This window comes from Microcebus murinus, chromosome 8, assembly GCF_040939455.1.
Source record: "Microcebus murinus isolate Inina chromosome 8, M.murinus_Inina_mat1.0, whole genome shotgun sequence".
NCBI classification, from domain to species: Eukaryota; Metazoa; Chordata; class Mammalia; order Primates; family Cheirogaleidae; genus Microcebus; species Microcebus murinus.
This window is the reverse complement of record NC_134111.1, coordinates 48147669-48167368: the sequence shown is the minus strand read 5'-3', so window position 1 is coordinate 48167368 and position 19700 is coordinate 48147669. Positions and strand designations below refer to the sequence as shown.

The window sequence follows — 19700 nt, the reverse complement described above, 5'->3', positions numbered from 1 at the left end:
AGGCCATTAGATTGTCACATTAAATTTGGTTTTGTTGGTAATGTGCTCATTAATTTTTCTAACTTTAATATTTTCTAATTTCAATCAGAACTTGACACAAAACAAATGAAGTCTGGGGATTTGTGTTTGCTGTGATTAAAATGCTGTGATTGGCATGTAATCCTAATTACTGTCCTTTCTTTCTTTCTTCTTTAATCAATGCTCACTCTCAGATGAACCCCAGCCAGGTATGATTGCTAAGTATTTTAGATTCTTGTGATTTCATATGTGTTATGTTTGTTCTGAAAATGTCCTCACTATTTTGACTTACTTTTCCTCCTAGTGCATGTTCTGTATTATGACTCTTATAAATAAGCCAGAGTATGCATGGAAATAGGGTATTTTCCTCCTCAACCATGTGAAATGTCTTTGGGTGGCATCAGGCATTGCTGTTTTGGCTCTGATAGTAAGGCATGATGGTATGTTAGTGGATCTGTGCCCTGTAATGTTCTAATTACCTTTCCACTTGAATTTATTAAGTTTCATAGATCTTCTAGCATTTTCTCTTCGATGTTAGCCATATCTTTCAAGAATTTCAGAGGAAGCAAGTGAGAAGCATGCTTTATCAATGACAATTTTGTTTCTTGATGTCAACAATATTTCCCCAAGGCTTCCTCATTGCACTAAATGGAGTTATACTAGCGGGTTGTAGTGAAGAAGGTGGTCCAAGTTCAATGGATATGAAGGATGGTAAATCCTCAGGCCAATCAGAGCAGCCACTGAACAGCCTGTGGAACTCATCCAAGTGAATGCTGCTCTTAGCTCTTGTCTGGGCATCACATTGTAGGTGGCATGAATCTACATGATAAAGATTACATCAGAGTGAATCAAAGAAGCAAAGGTTTTTGATGTTTTCTTTTCACAATTCCCTTTCTTTTTTCTAGATGAGGACAGCTGTTCACATTTCAATGGTGGTTGTACTCATGAGTGTGTTCAAGGGCCCTTTGGGGCTAAATGCCTATGTCCATCGGGATACTTACTTGCCAATGATTCTAAGACCTGTGAAGACATAGATGAATGTGATATTCCGGGTTCATGTAGCCAGCACTGTTACAACATGAGAGGTTCTTTCCGATGCTCATGTGATCAAGAATACACGTTAGAAACTGACGGGAAGACTTGCAAAGTTACAGGTAATTAATGAACTTGAAAGTGAACTAACGCCAGCCAGTTGAATAGCACACCCCAGACCTTAAGAACAAACGTCCCATGTAGGCATGTGACAGTTGATTGAGAGTCAGATCGATTTGAGTCCTGGACAGGTTATGCAAACTCCTTAACCTCAATTTCTTGTGAAGATGAAATGAATTAATATATATTAAGATGTTGGTATATTTCAGAGAATAGAGGTTAAAACATGCATAGGTAGAAGATTACATTTTTGTTATATAAAATAATATCAAAATGGTTTTCAATATATATTTAAAATGATTTTTATATTTAAGCATCTTTACATAATGTTTAATGAATTCTATTTCTAGTATATGAAAGCGATTATATTATGTATTAGCATACTGCTTCAGCTGCTTTCAAAGTAACCAAATAAAGGAGGCAAAAACAAAAGAACAAGTTTCTTTTTTTATAAGCAGGAGTCTGGATGTTAGTCCTGTAAGAAGCTTCATTTTAAGATGTGACCTGGAATTTGATAATTTCTACTCACATTGTAATGGTCAGAACTTACTCATGTTGTCACTTCAAGCTTTAATGGAGGCAGAGAAATGTCTCTAGCTGGTGGGCCATGTGCCAAGCTAAAACATAGCATGGTTTATTACTGAAAAGAAGTAAGGAGAGGGGATATTGGGAGATAATTAGAACTCTGTGTCATAGCTGAGTGCCTCTGGGAAAACTGCTGTCAAGAAGCCTACAGTGTAGTAAGGAAGATATGCAGAGCATAAAAATAAATATAGTAAAAGGAAGAATATAAGTATAGTTCACTCCAAACCGGCATTTAGACGTACATTGACGTGTAATTAAAGAAAAGAACTCAAATACTCATGAAAATCAGCTCCCTATTAAGATAAAAGAACGAAGTGATTAAAATCATTCTTACGGGACTTCTCCCTGCCCCAGTCCCCTTTAAATGTTTTAGAAGTGCTTTGATTGTGTTTTCTCCCAGAACCATTGACATTTTTGCATTTTGTTCGTGGACAGGATCTGAAAGCCTGCTGTTACTTGTGGCAAGTCAGAACAAAATCGTTGCCGACAATATTACCAACCAGGTCCACAATATCTATCCATTGGTCCGGGATGGTTCTCACATTATAGCTGTTGACTTTGATTCAGTTAGTGGTCGTATCTTTTGGTCTGATGCAACTCAGGGTAAAACCTGGAGTGCATTTCGAAATGGAACGGACAGAAGAGTAGTAAGTACATTTCTGCTGACTTTTGTCCTGACTAGTTCCCCTGTCTTGGGTCTATTTGCTGTTATTCACTAGTGACAGAGGGTCCTGTCTCATCCTGGGTAGTTCTCATACCTTCTTCTGGGCCACGTTATGTGCAAGACACCTGGATGTTCATCACTGCTAATTTATGGGTGTTTTAGAGAAGAGTGGCCTCTGAAGGCAGATTCATGATTCTGAATTACAGGTCTTGTGATGCAGGGACTTCACAATGTCCCTTTTGTAGCCTTTTCTAGTGGATGTGAGTGGAAGAAAATGCAGGAGAGTGAAGGATTGCTTTTCTTAACTTTAGTTTCAGTTTCTGGACCCCTGATAGTTATGTTTTCTCTGCCCCTTACAACGTTATTTTGTAATTGTTGATGCTTAATCAACAAAGATAGTGTTGTTGGCATACAAACACTATAAAGTTACATAAGGTTGCCAGCTTAATGAATGGATAGAGCTTTTGTTTAATTGCAAAAACTTTTGAAATCAAAATGAAACTGCACACTAATCCAACAATAGAGTTATCTTAGAATATTCAATACTACAGAATCTTGTTTACTTTTCCCAGAAAATGCTACTATAATTGGTGGGTAGCTACATGGGAAGACAAAATTTTCTAATCCCTATAATTAATTATGAGACAAGTTGGATGGCTTATTCTAGATTTTCGTATAATTTCCATGTTTATATTCATTTATTCTCTTTAGAATTCACCCTTTATTCACTTTTGTCTTTAGGTATTTGACAGTAGTGTTGTCCTGACTGAAACTCTTGCAGTAGATTGGGTAGGCCGTAATCTTTATTGGACAGACTATGCTCTGGAAACAATTGAAGTCTCTAAAATTGATGGGAGCCACAGGACTGTGCTGATTAGTAAAAACGTATCAAATCCAAGGGGACTAGCATTAGATCCCAGAATGAAGTAAGACTTTTTTTTTAAAATTTTTAAAATTATGTTGCTTTGGCATGGTTATAGTGTGAGAAAAACAACAATAACATGACGTAGCTGATATGCAAAATTTTAAATGATCTCTTATTTAAACGTGGTAGGTTTCCAACTGTTATTGGTATTCCTCCTTTATCTGAATAGTCTTCTTTATAAAATACATAAGAGAAATTGATTGTTTACTTTATTTTAAGACCATATTGCTTTATTCACTTGGCAGTACAATTATTGAATTGATTATTATATCATTATAAATTTAAGTTTCTACTTAATGCATGCAGTAATATTCCATAGAAGGGCCAGTTTGCTGTAACTGTTATATCTCATGGTTTTACAACAAAAGAGCTGAATTTTTCTGTTTTCAGTTTCATTTTGTTTACTAGAGCTCCCTTTGAATTCATAAAAGAAAGAAAATGTTTGCCTGCTGGTTCTAAGGGGAAGAAACAGAAATTCTCTGCTGTGTTTAGAAACCTTTGAGGATTTCCTTCATAGAATTTCCTTAGATTCTATAACTTAGATTCTTTTCTTCAGGCTGGTAAATTGGGGAAGTTATGTTGAGTGTGATGCTGGCTTCCTAGCTACTGTAAAGTATTACGACGCACCAGTGAAATTTATGGTGAATCTCTAATGAGAAATAAATTGATTCCCTTATCGAAAACATGACAGGGTAGACAAGCAACGACAGATGGATTTTTCTCGGTCAACTATTTGTCGGTTGTACACAAACAAACATGAATTGGCATTAAGACATTTCAATGTCATAATGAACTGCATGTTTTACGAAAATTCTAAAAACATCCAGATGGCTTGTGATTGCAATGTGATTACCATTTTACTTCGTGACACTCAGAGGAAATAATACAACTCTATGTGTAGATTCTGAATTGGGGATGATTTATTTTAAGCAGATCATAAACAGGATATTGCATTATTTAAACTGACAGTGTTTTTCATATTGAAATATGTCCCCTGAGATTGGTAATTCCTTTCTTTTCACAGTGAACATCTTTTGTTCTGGTCTGACTGGGGCCAACACCCTCGTATTGAGCGAGCCAGCATGGATGGCACTTTGAGAACTGTCATTATCCAGGACAAGATCCACTGGCCTAGTGGCTTGACTATTGACTACCCCAACAGACTGCTGTACTTCATGGATGCCTATCTTGATTACATAGACTTTTGTGATTATAATGGACAGCATCGGAGGCAGGTGATAGCCAGTAATATGGTAAGTTGGTAGTGAGGACAACCAAATGAAAACTACAGCCGGGTGCAGTGGCTGTGACCTATAATCCTAGCACTCTGGAAGGCCGAGATGGGAGGATCGCTTGAGGTCAGGAGTTTGAGGTTGCTATGAGCTAGGCTGACACCACAGCACTCTAGCCCAGCCAAGAGAATGAGACTCTGTTTCAAAAAAAAAAAGAAAGAAAGAAAGAAAGAAAATTACAATAGTAAATAGGTAAAAAGTAGATGAGTATCAAGAAAATTTTTGTGTCATAGATATTATCAGGTCAATCCAGGAAATATCAATAACAGTGAGGGGCTACCTCTCCTCTATTACTAATAGAAAAATATGCATTTTACCAAAGAGCTGTTGTTGACTTTGATTTAAAATTGCCATTGTTTATAGTTGGTGGGAGTTGAAGAGACCCTGGGAGGGCCTCCCTACCTTCAGGAAATAAATACCTAAACTGTAACAGATTGGTGTGAATCAGAGAGAGGCAGAACAAGAGGGTAGAAACAGCCTGGGACAAGGAGTGGTGGGAACAGAGTGTGGACTGGGGCTTGGCGGGATAAGGAACCTCTAACTATGTTCTTTAGTTGCATGTAACCTCTAATTACCCTTTCCTTACTTTCTGTGCTGCAGTTTTTCATTTGTAAAATGGATTCCAGTGTAGTTACCAGGGTAAGCATGAAGAGTAAATGACAGGTGTATGTGAAAGTACTTTGAGTGCGATCATGGTTTATAGGACAGTGGTAAAATTTTTGCCTCTTTCTTGCACAGTGACTTCCCTTTGTTTTTATTAGATAATGACATGCTAAAGGAAACCATCTTCTTGAGCCGACTGGGTTCACTTTGGCTTCTATTTCTGGGTGAGGTTTCAGTGTTCCATTCTGCCTTGCAGGTTCTGCGGCGTTCCTATGCCCTCACTCTCTTCGAGGATTCTGTGTTCTGGACAAATGGTGCTACTCAAAAGGTTATGCAGGCCAACAAGTGGCATGGGGGCAACCAGTCAGTTGTAATGTACAATATGTACCGACCCCTTGGGATTGTTGCAGTTCATCCTTCGAAACAGCCAAGTTGTAAGTGATACAGAGAAATTTCCTGCCTGGGAATAGCTTGGAAACATTTATTCTGGGAATGCTAGGAGCACACTATTGCGAACTCATTTGTTTTGGGCAGTAAATTTCCTTTTCCCCTTACCACCCTACTCCAGCCTGTCCCCAGTCCTAACATTGCCATTACTTTTATTTACTATGGAAAACACAAATCTTGGATGTAACAGCAGCACATGTGCATTGTGTCATGTTATTCAGCAGTTGGCTGCTGCCTCTGTGACTTTTCTGAGTCTCAGTTTCCTCAGTTGACAAATGTAGTATAGACTTCAGATCCTCTTATTGCTACCAGAATCTGGCCCATTCTACTTCCCTGGTCTCTTCTCCCTCTTACTATCACTGCGTTGGACTTCGCTGTGGTCTGGAAGCACACCAGGTGACTTCCCACCTCTGAACTTCTGCAACGGCTCTTCCCTCTGTCTGCAGCATTTCTCCTCCAGATCTCTGCATGAATTGCTCCTCCATGGCATTTAGGGTTCTGCCCAAATGTCACTTTCTCAGAGAGGCCCTCCTGAACTGCGTTACCTAAAATAGCTACCCCTTCACAATTCTTTTGCTCTTTGCCTGCATGTCCTGAAATCACACACAAACACACACACACACACACACACCCAGAGACACATGATTTATGAGTGTAGTTCTGTCTCTTTTTTCTAGACTATATACTCCACTTTTATAGCATCCTCCGTGCTTAGAATGGTGTTTAGTAGGTAGTGAATGCTTAATAAATTGGGGGTGAATGAAGGTATTGTGTATAATGAGAATACATAGGACCTAGGGAACACCCTGTGCAGGTGCTAAGGGGATGTTAAGAGCAGTCGTACAGGATCCCTCTTCAAGGAGCACGGACATAGGGATGTCATCAGTAGAAAAATAAAAGATTATCATCTAACCCAAACCTGGGCCACATGAGGCAAATGTCAAGGTCACACAGCAAGCACACAACTTTCATCAATGCAAAAAGATCTCTTTTAGGTAAGGTAAGGAGACGTATTATTTAGCATCATATTTCTATTACTAAATTACGGATTACTCAGTGGCTATTTGTTCATAATCCAGGTATAGACTGGATAGACCTGTGACCTGGGTAAGTCGCTCCTCTTTTGTGCCTCTTAGGAATTTTATGTTGAAAGCATAATGCTAGGGAAGGGTACAGTAGTTTAAGGAACACAAAACAAAACAATGGAGATGACTTGAAGTACTTGGATCTCCAAATACCAGGGGCCTCTTGGAGGATGCTATAAGAGCATGACTCTATTTTGATTTAACCGCAGGAGATTTTCCACTCACCAGCGCTTCCCTTCTCTTTCTCATACAGCCGTGAATCCATGTGCCTCTGCCCACTGCAGCCATCTGTGCCTGCTTTCCTCACAGGGGCCTAATTTTTACTCCTGCGCTTGTCCTTCAGGATGGAGTCTCTCTTCCGATTCTGTGAGCTGCCTGAGAGGTAAAGTACGCTCCTTCAGTGTGCTTCGAAGGTGGAGCTTGTCACTGTTTGTGCCTAGCAACGAAAACGTTCAACTCACTTGCGCCTGAGCACGTGCTGTGTTCCTTTTGATTGTGCAAGTGTCTGTGGAAGGTGTGTGTGTGGGTGGTTTAATTGAGTACCTCAGTTGTAAAATAGTGTCTGTACGTGGAACTAATGTCTGTGCATGTCACTAGAAAATCTGTGCCTCATATTTTCACTCACCTGGCTACAGTTAGACATTGCTGACAAGCTATAGTAGTGAGAAGTTCCAAATTCTGCACTTGATAAGTAAAAATTCTCAACATTTGTGTGTGGCTTCACATCCATTGTCTCGTTTTTATTCTCTCATAACCAATAGTCAGAGATGAGTGTTCTAGCCTGGGTCTTCTGACTTTAGTATGACTGTGTGATACTTTAAGAAGGAGTGCTGTCTCTGTAGGAGATATTTTGTGGTTATTTGAGCAATTTAATCTTATCCTAGAGACATTTTACTGGGTGAATGGCCGAGCATGCAGAGGATTATACCAAGTACTTTAGGGAGTGAAAGATGCTATTTCTTTTGAAGTGTGTACTTGTGTATAATAAACCCTTCTTAAGAATCATTCTCCATTTTGTTTCTCCGTTAAGAGGAGTGAATGTGTTTTGATGCTGATAAAAATACCTGTAGGCAAGTTAAAATGAAATGTTTAATGACACCATATTCTGAAATTAAGAGATAATAGAGTCCTAAATATAGAGGGAAATTTAGTTTTCAAGTGGGAAATATATACTGAATCCAAGAAATTTATAGTGTTTATAGATTATGCAGATATAGGCTTACTGAAAATCAAATTCCATCAGCATTTAATGTTGTGCAATGATACTTTCATGATGAAAGATTTTAATTATTTGTAATGCTTACAAAGAGATTGGCATTTGCCATTTTTTCTCAGAGACTTATTATGAACCTAATCTTTGTTGACATTGTTTAATTTAGTGTGTCCTTAGAGTTTTTCAGGACAAGATTAAACTGGGTTGTAGATGTTTTGGATACAAAGCATTCATTCACTGCTCAAAGATTATTGAACTGTGCTTTGGGGATTGGTGTAATCAATATTACTCTCTGATGATGATGGATAAGTGTTAATTATAAATAGTGTCTTTTGTTGTTTCATAAATAATTCCACTAGTGGTTTTTCTATGGGTTGACTTCACTCAAGTGGAACTTTTCCAGTATTTCCCAGTTTGATCCTGAGTACTAGTTGGATAACTGAATGCCAATATATGCTAAGTAAAAAATGGTTACACATATTTTTCCAACAAAAGTTTAGAAGAGTCATTAACATTTATAGATGAAAACATTTTACTTGATTTAATTGTTCTATAGCCTTTAAAATAGTGTTTACTAAGTGTTTGGAATATGTTTGGAAGTGCTTGTATGATACAGTTAAGGGCAAAAGCAGAATTGTCCAATATCAGCCTTGTAAAAACATACAGTCAAAAAGTGGAAGAACACAGACAAGTGCCAATAGTGGTTATAGTTGGGATAAGGGAATTATGAGATATTTCTACATTTTTCTAATTTTATGTTATACAATTTTAAAATGAGAGCTTTTGTATTTATTTATTAATTAAGGTCTCTAGGCAACACTTTATAGTGCTTTATTTTCTGAATGTGTTTAAAACTAGTAAACTGCTGTTCACCATAAAAGTTTTCTTTCACCTTTTTTTTTTTTTTTGGCAAGACCCAAGTCTCCTTTCCTTGAGTTCAGTATTAGCAAGGTTTGTCTATGTGTAGAAATGGAAGAACCTCCTGACTGTGAACTTTAACAAACATGGATGGTATGTCCGTGTAAGTAAGGAATTAATGAAAAATAAGATAAATGCCAATCTGCCTTGTAAAAATCCAGACAGTGTTGTATGTGAGGTTGGAGGTCTTGTGACTTAGCAACCCATTTTAACTCTATGGAAGACCCATGATTGCCTGAAGAAATATCTACTATATGTGTATTTATCACTACAAGGCTGCAATGGCATTTGAGGCCATACAATGGTAACAGTCTACTACCATCCCTTACTCTAAATGTCTTGGAATAGTGGGATACAAGTTTGACTGACATTTTGCTATTTTCACAGATGATCAACCTTTCTTAATAACTGTAAGACAACATATAATTTTTGGAATCTCTCTTAATCCCGATGTGAAGAGCAATGATGCCATGGTTCCTATAGCAGGGATACAAAATGGTTATGATGTTGAATTTGATGAAGCAGAGCAGTTCATCTATTGGGTTGAGAATCCAGTAAGTTCTGAATAACATCGAAGTATATAATTTATTCCTGAAGAGCTTGTCTGCGCTGATACCCTCTTTTTTTTTTTTTTTTTTTTTTTGATACCCTCTTATAAGCAAACTTTTGTTGGGTGGTTAAAAGGGAAATAGTCCAGTGAGGGATGTAAATGTGAACTTGGCCTGGAGCAGAGATCAAAAAACTCTTTAGCTTTAGAACAATAAACAAAGGTATGCTGTTTGTATATTTATTCATTCATCAAGTATGTAATTAGTGCCTATAATTTGCCCTGCACGGGACTGCCTGGTTTTAACTGCAGAATACATGCCAAGACGCAGCAGACACAAAGCTTGCCCAAGATGAGTTTTAAGCTAACAAAATGCCAGACTAACATGGAAAATGACTGTACTGCAAGACAAAATAGTAGTTCCCTAAGGGAATTCCGGGAAAGTATTTGATGTGGCTGCTGGGCTTTGTTCAGAATCTGCCTCCAGGATAAGTATAATCACATTCCTCCAATTCCCTTCCCCCTGGAACCTTTTCTTCCCCCTTCCAAGGATGAGGAAAGGGCAAGAAGAATATAAAGGAGGAAGAAAGAAAGATTTTTGTGTTTGATGCTTGTGACCCTTCTACAAAATATACTCCTGGCTTCTGATCCACATCTGTGACTTAGGGTTTTTTGTTTTTTTTTTTTAAATGATTGTGTAGGTGGTTGTGAAGAAATATCTCTGTAGCCAATACCAAAGATAGCCTGAACAGTAAGCCCTGTGTATTCCTGTGACACACTTAAAACTCAGTGTTTTAAAAAATGTTGCTGGCTTTAGCATCGTGCACGTTGAACCTACCCAGTGGTGCTGAACGTTTGTTTGCTAAAGAAATGCAGCAGCTGGCAGTAGTCTCTGTGAAGTAAGTGCTCTTGTGCAGGAGCTGTGGCCTTGAAGCACCTCACCTCCTTCTGTCTGTCTTCCCAGGGTGAAATTCACAGAGTGAAAACAGACGGCACCAATAGGACCGTGTTTTCTTCTTTGTCTATGTTGGGGTCTTCTATGAGCTTGGCCTTAGATTGGGTATCAAGAAACCTTTATTCCACCAATTCTGGAACTCATTCAATTGAGGTAATGATTCCATAATACTATGTACATACACACTGGTTTTAGTTTCATATAAATTCTATTCTCAGTAAATGCTCTCGTGGACTTTGGTATTTTTTAAGCAAGAAGCAGAAGGTAAGAGATGTTACTGTTAACTATCACAGTGTCTGAAACTAAGGAGGAAAACCACCTTAAAAATGAATTATTGAAACTTGGTGCTGCCTTATTTTGTTTCCTCCTAATTATCAATACCACCTTGTTCCTATAAGAGTATTTTAGGTGATTTACAAAATAATATATAAGAAGATAAATAAAAAATTATGTAAGGTATTCAACATGAAGGGAAGATTATGGTAGGCAGGGATTTTCATTATTTTTCCTCATCTAATCATTATTTCAGTTCTCAACTATATAAGTTACCTCTGTTCTTAGTTGGAAATCTTTTTATTACTCCACTATAATTTTTCTAACAGTGAAACAGAAAGTAGAAACATGATTCTAATTCCTTTGATACTCTCCTCTTTGAGATAAGTGTTCCTTTTACTCTAATTCCTGGAAGAAATTCTAGATGAGGTGTAGGTAGTAAATCAGAGGTAACTTGATTAAGATGGGTTTGCTCCCCTATGGGACAAGGATAAAACATGTAAGGGATTATTAATTCATAATAATTTTGAAAGTGAAACCTCCTAAAGCAAAGAGAGGGTTTTGTGAAAGGGACAGTTAGTAACGCTCTGTAGAGTCACAGTCCACTGCTTTACGTGGGCATCAGCGCTTAAGCTCATTGTTCTTTGGGAAATTTGCAAGATGCACAAATACTAACTCAATGGAGGATGTCAAACTATGTAGAATCGTCAGGTGTTAACACCAGGGGACCCTTCGAGGTTCATCAGGTTCAAGCCCTTATTTTTTTACATAAGAAACGGAGACTCACAGAAGTTAAGAAACTGGACCAAATGGTCAGCTGGCCAGGAATCAGGGCAGTGTTTTCTCTTTGCCCTGTTATAAACTATAACTCCGATGATCCAGACTGGTTTAACCCTTTTTGACAGGGGCAGAAGATATTTTTTCAACTAAAACAATAATTTCAACTAAAAATATCATCCATCAAAACATAGGCAACATTTACTGCCTAAGACCTCTAATACCAAACTCATGTCTCCCTAGAGTCTCCTCAGTGCAAAGCAGTCTTAATTCCAAATGACAGTTAATATGCTCTTTTACTATCTCTTAGTCTCTTGACTGGGTTTTTTTTGTTCGTTTGTTTTAATTTGATAGGTTTTCATAATTAGGTACCATATCCTCTTCTCTGTGTTGGGTACAGTGAAAAGGCAGCCAGGTGGAGACTAACCGAGCATGTATGCACGGGTGTGTACTGGTAAGGCCACTTTAAGCACATGAGCCAACAGTCTGTAATTGTTCCTCAATACAGTGTGGTACAGAGGAGAGATAATTGGATTTGGAGCCCAAAGACCTGGCTTTGTGTCTGCTCATTTTATTCATTCATTTAACAGGCACCTGTAAATGCTCTCTGGATCAGTTCCGTGGTTTGTCCTGGATATTCAAAGATGAATAAAACATATTTCTGCCTTTAAGGCACTCACACATCTGAGAGACAGACACAAAAACAAATACCTGTGCTCCAGTGTGATAAGAGCCTAGAAAGTGCTAGTCTTTAGGGTCAGAGGTAAAAGTGAGGGAAGGGAGAATGCAGGCTTCCCACTAGTGGGTGCTAGTGAGCAGAGTCTTGAAGGGTGGCTAATAAGTCCCCCTTTATCTGAGGGTTTTGCTGTTTGAGGTTTCAGTTACCTGCATTCAACTGTGGTCTGAAAATATTGTACTGTATTTTCAGATATTCTGAGAAAGAGAGAGAGAGAGACCACATTCACATAACTTTTGTTACAGTATATTATCCATGTTCTGAATTAAGCTTTATCATAGGTGTGTATGTACAGGAAAAAACATAGTATAGTTCAGTACTATCTGAGGTTTTAGGCATCTCTGGGTGGTCTTGAAACAGATTCCCCATGTACACGGAGGGACTGCTGTATTTATTTTTGCCAGATGAAGAAGTAGGGAAAAGGTATCCCAGGCAGAGAAAAACACTTGAATAAAGTCCCTGAAATATGGAAATGCATTTTGTGACTGGAGACACCATTGGATTTTGTATTTTCTCCACTCATGAGCTATTTGACCTTGGTCAAATTACTTCTCGGAGCCTCTGCTTTCTTATCTGTAAAGTGGGGTTAGGAGCTCAGTAAGTAAAAGTACATCGTACTGAGGTGTCCCTTAAATACAGAGCATTGTTTTCGTCAAATTATCAGTATATTTAGAATATCCACAAAAGACCTATGGGAATAATGATCCAAGGGTAAATCAATCGCCCTTTTAATGTTTTTATTGGTTTTTCTATTAGGTGATATAAACTGTAAGCAATTCTTCCAGGTGATTTGCAGATTAATTAAGGAAATAGGAATTGTGTCCACTCTCTGTTTACCTGTATAATATTCCTTCAGAGTTACAGTAATTCACATTTAATTCCTTGGACATAAAATCCACTTGAAAATAAAAGAGAAACATTGAAGAAATTGTTTTCCACTAGGGGTAGCTGTGTGCCCATTCACTAAAAGAAAGTTTATAGCTGAAATGTGAAGCCTACTGAGTGGCTGGGTGAGAGCAAGATCTTAATGCATTCCAGAAAACAAGGAAAGGTACTTTCTTTTCAACCAAAGAGGTCCTTAGACCTAGGGAAAGGAAAACAATTGTAGCAGAAAGAGGCAAATTGAAAAAAGAAAAATTATCTTATTCCAAGTGGGAGCGAAATGTGCCATAAAGGCCGGGCTTCGTGGCTTGCGCCTATAATCCTAGCTCTCTGGGAGGCCGAGGCAAGAGGATCACTTGAACCCATGAGTTTCAGGTTGTAGTGAACTAGGATGACACCACTGCACTCTACCTGGGGCAACAGAGTGAGACTGTGTCTCAAAAAAAAGGTGCTAGAGAGGCACGAGCAAGAAAAAGTTAGGGAGAAGAACCAGGTAGAGAAGAAGGTTGTGTATGAGAGAGAAAGAAACATAGACATTGTATTTGTATTGAACAGCAATTTTATAGAAAAACCTTAATGCAAATCAACAGGCATTTTCTAATATCTTATTAGTTGTCTCTTTGTCTCAGGAGGGTATTAAAATCGTCTAATTCTTGTAAGAAACTTCCTCCTTGTCCAATAAACCATATTTCTTTGTGCTGTGTTAGGGTCCTGTTAACTTTGTGATTATTACAATGATAATTAAAAATAGATAATTGGGAAAGCCCCTAAACCTCTCTAGACCTGTTTTGCATCATCTGTAATATAGACATAGTAATGGTGTTCACTTCACAGAATTATTTGTGAGGATTAAACAACAATAGTGCTTGGTATAATGTCTGGTATATAGTAAGTGAGGCACTTACTGTGCACAGCTGTGCTGAGTGCTGTGCTAAGTGCTCTCTGTATTACCTCTTAGTCCTATGAGCTCTGTGCAGAAGGAACTAGAATGCACTGTAAAAAAAAGAAAAAAACTACGTTTAGAGAGGTGACTTCCGTTGCCTCAGGTCATACAGTCAGGACCTCCCAGGGCAGAGATTTCCACTCAGTGTCAACAATTCAGGTTGTTGACTCGGAACAAAATTCGCTGTAAGCCTGAGTGAATTTGTGCTGTTTTGATGAACTGTGTTTGCAGTGCTGTGGCCTAGTGGGTGGGGTGCAGGAAAGCTAAGGGGTTCCCATTTGTCTTCTGGGTTTTTCTCTTAGCTTTTTCTGGGGGTATTTTTTTTTTTTTTTTTTTTGCAGTTTCTTCAGGCAGTGGTTCTGTATGTGTACCCATTTAAATCTGTATTTTGTCAGCAAAATTTTTCTCCTGAAATTTTAGAGGAATTGGAAGTAGGAATTTGGGAGGTGATTTTGCATTTGTTACTCTTATTTTCTATTGAGCTGATTTCCTCATAGCCCTGAAATGCAATCAGAGATTATCTGAATCTCATGCAAACTCCCTCACATTCATCCCTAATCGTGCTTTGGAATTTGTTTTGTATGTAAGTTCACCTTCACCTCAGCTTTCTTTGTTTCCCCATTATGAAACTCAATTCTAATAAGTGATTTTATGCGATTTTATACTATAGGTTTGCACACTGCGGGGAAATGTCGGGTACAGAAAGACCCTGATCACCAATGATGGAACAGTTCTTGGAGTTGGCTCTCCAGTTGGCATAACTGTTGATCCTGTTCGTGGGTGAGTGTTCATAGTGGCATGTGTCTTCAATGCAGCACCATTCTTATTAATGTCATGATCTGATAAAATGGAAGATTTCAAGCTTAGGACATTTTCTTATTTCACATGTCAACATTTCAAAAATATCAATCACAGTGAGAAAGAGAAATAGCTATGAGCTACATTTAATGTGAAAGATATAATTTGTATCTTGTTTTATGTTCTTCAAAGTAATAATACTGGACTTAAAATTAATTCCAAATAAGCTGGAATTTCAGGAAATTCACAACAGAATTATAAGAATGAGACTATGTGGCTCACACCTGTAATCCGAGCACTTTGGTAGTCTGAGTTGGGAGGATTGCTTGAGGCCAGGAATTTGAGACTAGCCTGAGCAACATAGTGAGACCCCATCTCTACAAAATATTTAAAACTTAGGTTGGTGGCACAGGCCTATGGTCCTGGCTACTTGGGAGACTGAGGCAGGAGGATCACTTGAGCTCAGGATTTTGATGTTGCAATAAGCTGTGATGACACCACTGCACTCCAACCTTGGTGACAGAGCAAGCCTGTCTCAAAAAATATATATTTATATATATATAAGGATGGACATTATATTGTGACTTTGAAAAGGCACAGGAAGCTTTCAGGAAGTATATAACATTTGCAAATAGACCTTGAAGGAAGAGAAGGCTTACAGGAGGTGGAGATTCTGTTGGAACCAGGGAGTGGTACTGGAGGCCAGGGGAGCCATGAGGGAACAGAGCGTGGTGGTGTTGAGCACAACCATGATGACTCTGGAGAAGACCCACACTAGAGGCTCCAAGTAGGGCACAGTTGAGCAGATGGAAGATACAGCAGCTAAGGTCATTGGAGGACCTTAAATGTCATGTTGAGGAATTGGACTTTATTCATTGGAGTAATATGGAGGCAGCAGGGAATTTTGAGGAAGGGAATAATAAAACCAAATCTGTATCTCAGAAAGGTTGGTCAGGATTGGAGTGGAGAGAGGCCAGAAGCAGGGGGCCCAGTCTTAATGGATATAGGCTAGTGTCCTCTGGTCTGTTTGATCAGGTATTCATTCAGTTGAACTACTATACTGTATTATAAATCAGAATAATAAGTTGTAAAGTTAAGAGCATTCATTTTTTTTTTTTAAAGAGTGGTGTCATTCCAAGTGGATTTTGACTTTCTGTTTGAAAGTCATTAGATTTGTGGAAGGGAAATGAAGAAGTAATTTCCATGAACTTTCTGCTTTAAATAAGGATGACATGTAAACCAAATCCAATTCTTAAAGGGTACAGAAAGCAAAAGTTCCATTCTATTCTTGCTGGCTTGTTCTAGTTTTCGGTTATTCTTTTAGAAGAAGGAACACCTTAGAATTCAGTCACATGTCCACAGCTAATTGCAAGGAAGGACATGCAATCCAGCTTTTTACCCAGAAAGAAGAGGTAGACATTGATTTTGGTGTGCGGAAATATTCTTATTCATGGAGCCATGGTGGGCATTTTAAGAGGTGGATATAATGATGATTAAAGATCCAATTTGTCACCTCAAGAATTTATACCTTAGTAAAAAAGATAAAACCAATGTATTATATTTTAATTAATCTGGTTAATTATGTATTAATTATGTATTAACCAGGTTCATAAATGGTTAAGAGCTATAAGAGAGCCTAAAAAATTGGGACGGTAGTGCTATGGAGAGAAGACTTTTCAGCTTGGTGGAGGTGATGTCATTTGGACTGGATGTTAAAGCATACATAGAATTTCATAAGGTAGAGCTGCCTTTGAAGATATCACCCATGATATGATGGAAGGAAAGTCAAGAGCAAAGGGGTAGAAAAGTGAGGGTTTGTTCAGGTAACCAACAGCAGCCCTGGTGGGTTAGGAGGCAATTAAAAGAGCTGAGAATTTTGTCAGAGTAGGTAGGAGGAGAAACAGGACAGAGACTTGTGGATATACTGTCTTGGATGCTCGGTAAAGAGAAAGTCTTGAGAAATTATGATCAATGTTATTGAAGCAGTTGCTGCAGAAAAATATCTCTTTAGATGATCACTAATAAGGGGTTGAGGCAATTATAGAGTCACTCATTAGAGAGAAGATGTTCAATAAAAATAGAAGAAGTTAAACAGTGAAAGGAAGATGAGGAAATATGACTACTCTTTTAATTGAAAAGTTAGGGAAAGATAAACTTGTAGGTCAAAAAGAACAGAAAAATATCCTTTAGAATAGGGAACTCCAAGCATATTTTTAGGAACAGATAAAAGATCAATGATGAAGCGTGAACGTTATGGAGATTGAATTAGAAATTTATGAACAATAGAGACAACTTGAATGAGCTGATTTGAGGAACATTATATAAAGTCAGCTGGGGATGAGAATGCTCAGCTAAGATTAGGAAGCTTACCTTTTTAGTGAACTCAGAATTCACAGGAGTTTTGTGCTATGTGCAGCAATCTCTTGGTAGCCTGGAATGGGAGAGGAGAAAGAAAAAAAATGGCAGTAACTCAGTGTTGGTGATTAGCAAGTTATGCACAGTAGGAGCCCAAAGGAATAAATAAGAATATTGTTGAAACGGTTACGTATGTCCAGGTATGTTATATCCCTATGATGTCCAAGTATAGAGGGATTGGAGCTTTGGGAGCTCAGGCAGGGTTTAAGGGCAAAGAACAAGTTTAATAAGAAAAATGAAATTAGAGCAGGGAAGAGATGGGAGACTTTGGTCAAAGCAGAGAATTTCAAAGTTTGCGAACTTAGAGGCAGAGAAGTTCAGAGTTCAAGATGAAATTCATAGGATGAGTGTATTGATTTAGTGGTAGAAGAGTTTTATGAATAAAGACTATTTGAATTAAGGAGTTTGAAGACTTTTGAGAAAAGAGAGTAGGAGGATTGTCTATTGGAGCCATAGCAGGAGGTGAGATCAAAGGGAATTGAAACTTGCCTTCAAGTCTAGAAGTTGTGTCTTCAGTGGAAGCCCTTTGTTCGTTTTAATGAATTTTCATATATCATGGACTGGGCAATGCTGTGCGGTGATTTACGGTTCATGTGTACATAAGTATTGAATACAGTTCATTGGTATCCCTTTGAATTAGAAAGAAAATAAGTCATACATACCCCCTGTCAGCATGGCTGCTTTCTGTATTAGTTTTCAAAACTCTGCATTTTTCATAACAGAAATCAGGTTAGGTCATTAAGCAAGCAGCTGGCCTTGTGGTTGATGATGATTTTGAGAAGAATTAAATAAGAGGACTGATAAGTGAACAAGGAGGTACTTGACAACTTTTCACATTGGCTTTAGCCTTTCCAGTGTAATCAGAGTGTGTGATTCTCTGAAGATGTTGCTGTAGGCTTGTTCTTTGTCATTTGTTTCCCACACCTCTGTCTGAACTAGAGGTTCAGCTGCCAATGGAAACTCTTTCTTGTTTTAGATACTGTTTGAAATGGCCTTGGAGGCCGAGGTGGGAGGATCGCGCAAGGTCAGGAGTTAGAAACCAGCCTGCGCAAGAGCGAGACCCCGTCTCTACTATAAATAGAAAGAAATTAATTGGCCAACTAAAAATATATAGAAAAAATTTAGCTGGGCATGTGCATGCCTGTAGTCCCAGCTACTCGGGAGGCTGAGGCAGGAGGATCGCTTGAGCCCAGGAGTTTGAGGTTGCTGTGAGCTAGGATGACGCCACGATACTCTAGTCCGGGCAAAGGGTGAGACTCTGTCTCAAAAAATAAAATAAAATAAAATGGCCTCTACCCCAATAATAACTAGGAAATGGACAGACGTTGACAGAACACTGGTTAAGTACTCCTACACATTGTATGCAACAAGGCATTGATGTTTCACACTTTGATTGGGAAGCATCTTGAGGACAAGAAATACACATTTTCGTTTAAATGTTTAACTTATAAATGTCATTCACTCTAATCCACCTTCTGTTTTGTTAAATGCTGGTGTTTCTTATGGTTGTAGGAAACTGTATTGGTCAGACCAAGGAACTGACGGTGGGGTTCCTGCCAAGATCGCAAGTGCTAACATGGATGGCACATCATTAAAAGTTCTTTTCACTGGGAACCTTGAACACCTGGAGTTTATCACCCTTGACATCGAGGAGCAGAAACTCTACTGGGCTGTCACTGGAAGAGGAGTGGTACTAGCACCCTTTCCGTCTTTTGGTCTTGACTGCTGGGCTTGTGTGGTTGATACTGAGTGTTCTGAGTTGTCTGGCAGTGGTTCTTGAACAATCTTACTGGGCAGCATGTACCTATGTTTTATTGCTCTCTCTCCAATAACTTCTCTCCCTTGAGCAAATCTCTCTCTAGTTGAGGTCCAGTTCTTTATAGCATGTGCACAGTTTCCTGTAGAGGAACTACAGAGGAGTAGCTCACGGCTCTCATCTGAACTGGTCCCTCCTTTGGCAGCTTTCGTCCAGGCTCATTTCCCTATGCCCTAGCCTTCTGGAACTTCCTTCAGTTTCTAGGGCATAACCTGTTCTTGTAACTGCTGGGTTCCCTTGTCCAGGGAGGCATGATGCCAAACCTCGCTTGTCTCTTTCACCACTATGCAGCTCCGATGCTGGCACAGAGGAGGCACTTGAGACAGGTTTTTGGAGTGAAATTAAACCAGCTACATCTACATTTTGTTTTCTTTCCAGAAGAAGACAATTTGTCATTTCCCATCAGGAACTTTATTCTTATGAATTCATTTCCAGTTTACCAAAGTCATGTGGAGTAAAGTTTCTTACCTGTTCTAATATAACAGTGCCATCCCTGGCCCACTTCCAGTCTTGCTGTCCTCTCTGATGGTATGGGGCATGTTTCCTATCCTCATTACAGAAATTGTTGGTGAGGATGTTATACCCAGGGTTGGTCAGCTCCTGTGTAATGGGCTACACTCAGACATTTAAATGTATCCTTGCCGAGACTATCACAG

The 19700-nt window shown here is 38.6% G+C and overlaps 1 protein-coding gene across 1 annotated transcript in view; it reads left to right on the top strand.

Annotated features, from left to right (window-relative positions):
• LRP2 (LDL receptor related protein 2) overlaps positions 1 to 19700 on the top strand; it is a 188309-nt gene that overhangs the window by 95459 nt on the left and 73150 nt on the right. Inside the window, exons 26-35 of the mRNA XM_012781883.3 lie at positions 924 to 1172; positions 2191 to 2402; positions 3161 to 3345; positions 4369 to 4597; positions 5496 to 5673; positions 7025 to 7153; positions 9290 to 9456; positions 10414 to 10557; positions 14686 to 14795; positions 18741 to 18918. Of these exons, the coding sequence (XP_012637337.2) occupies positions 924 to 1172; positions 2191 to 2402; positions 3161 to 3345; positions 4369 to 4597; positions 5496 to 5673; positions 7025 to 7153; positions 9290 to 9456; positions 10414 to 10557; positions 14686 to 14795; positions 18741 to 18918 (1781 nt within the window). The remainder of the gene's footprint in view (positions 1 to 923; positions 1173 to 2190; positions 2403 to 3160; positions 3346 to 4368; positions 4598 to 5495; positions 5674 to 7024; positions 7154 to 9289; positions 9457 to 10413; positions 10558 to 14685; positions 14796 to 18740; positions 18919 to 19700) is intronic.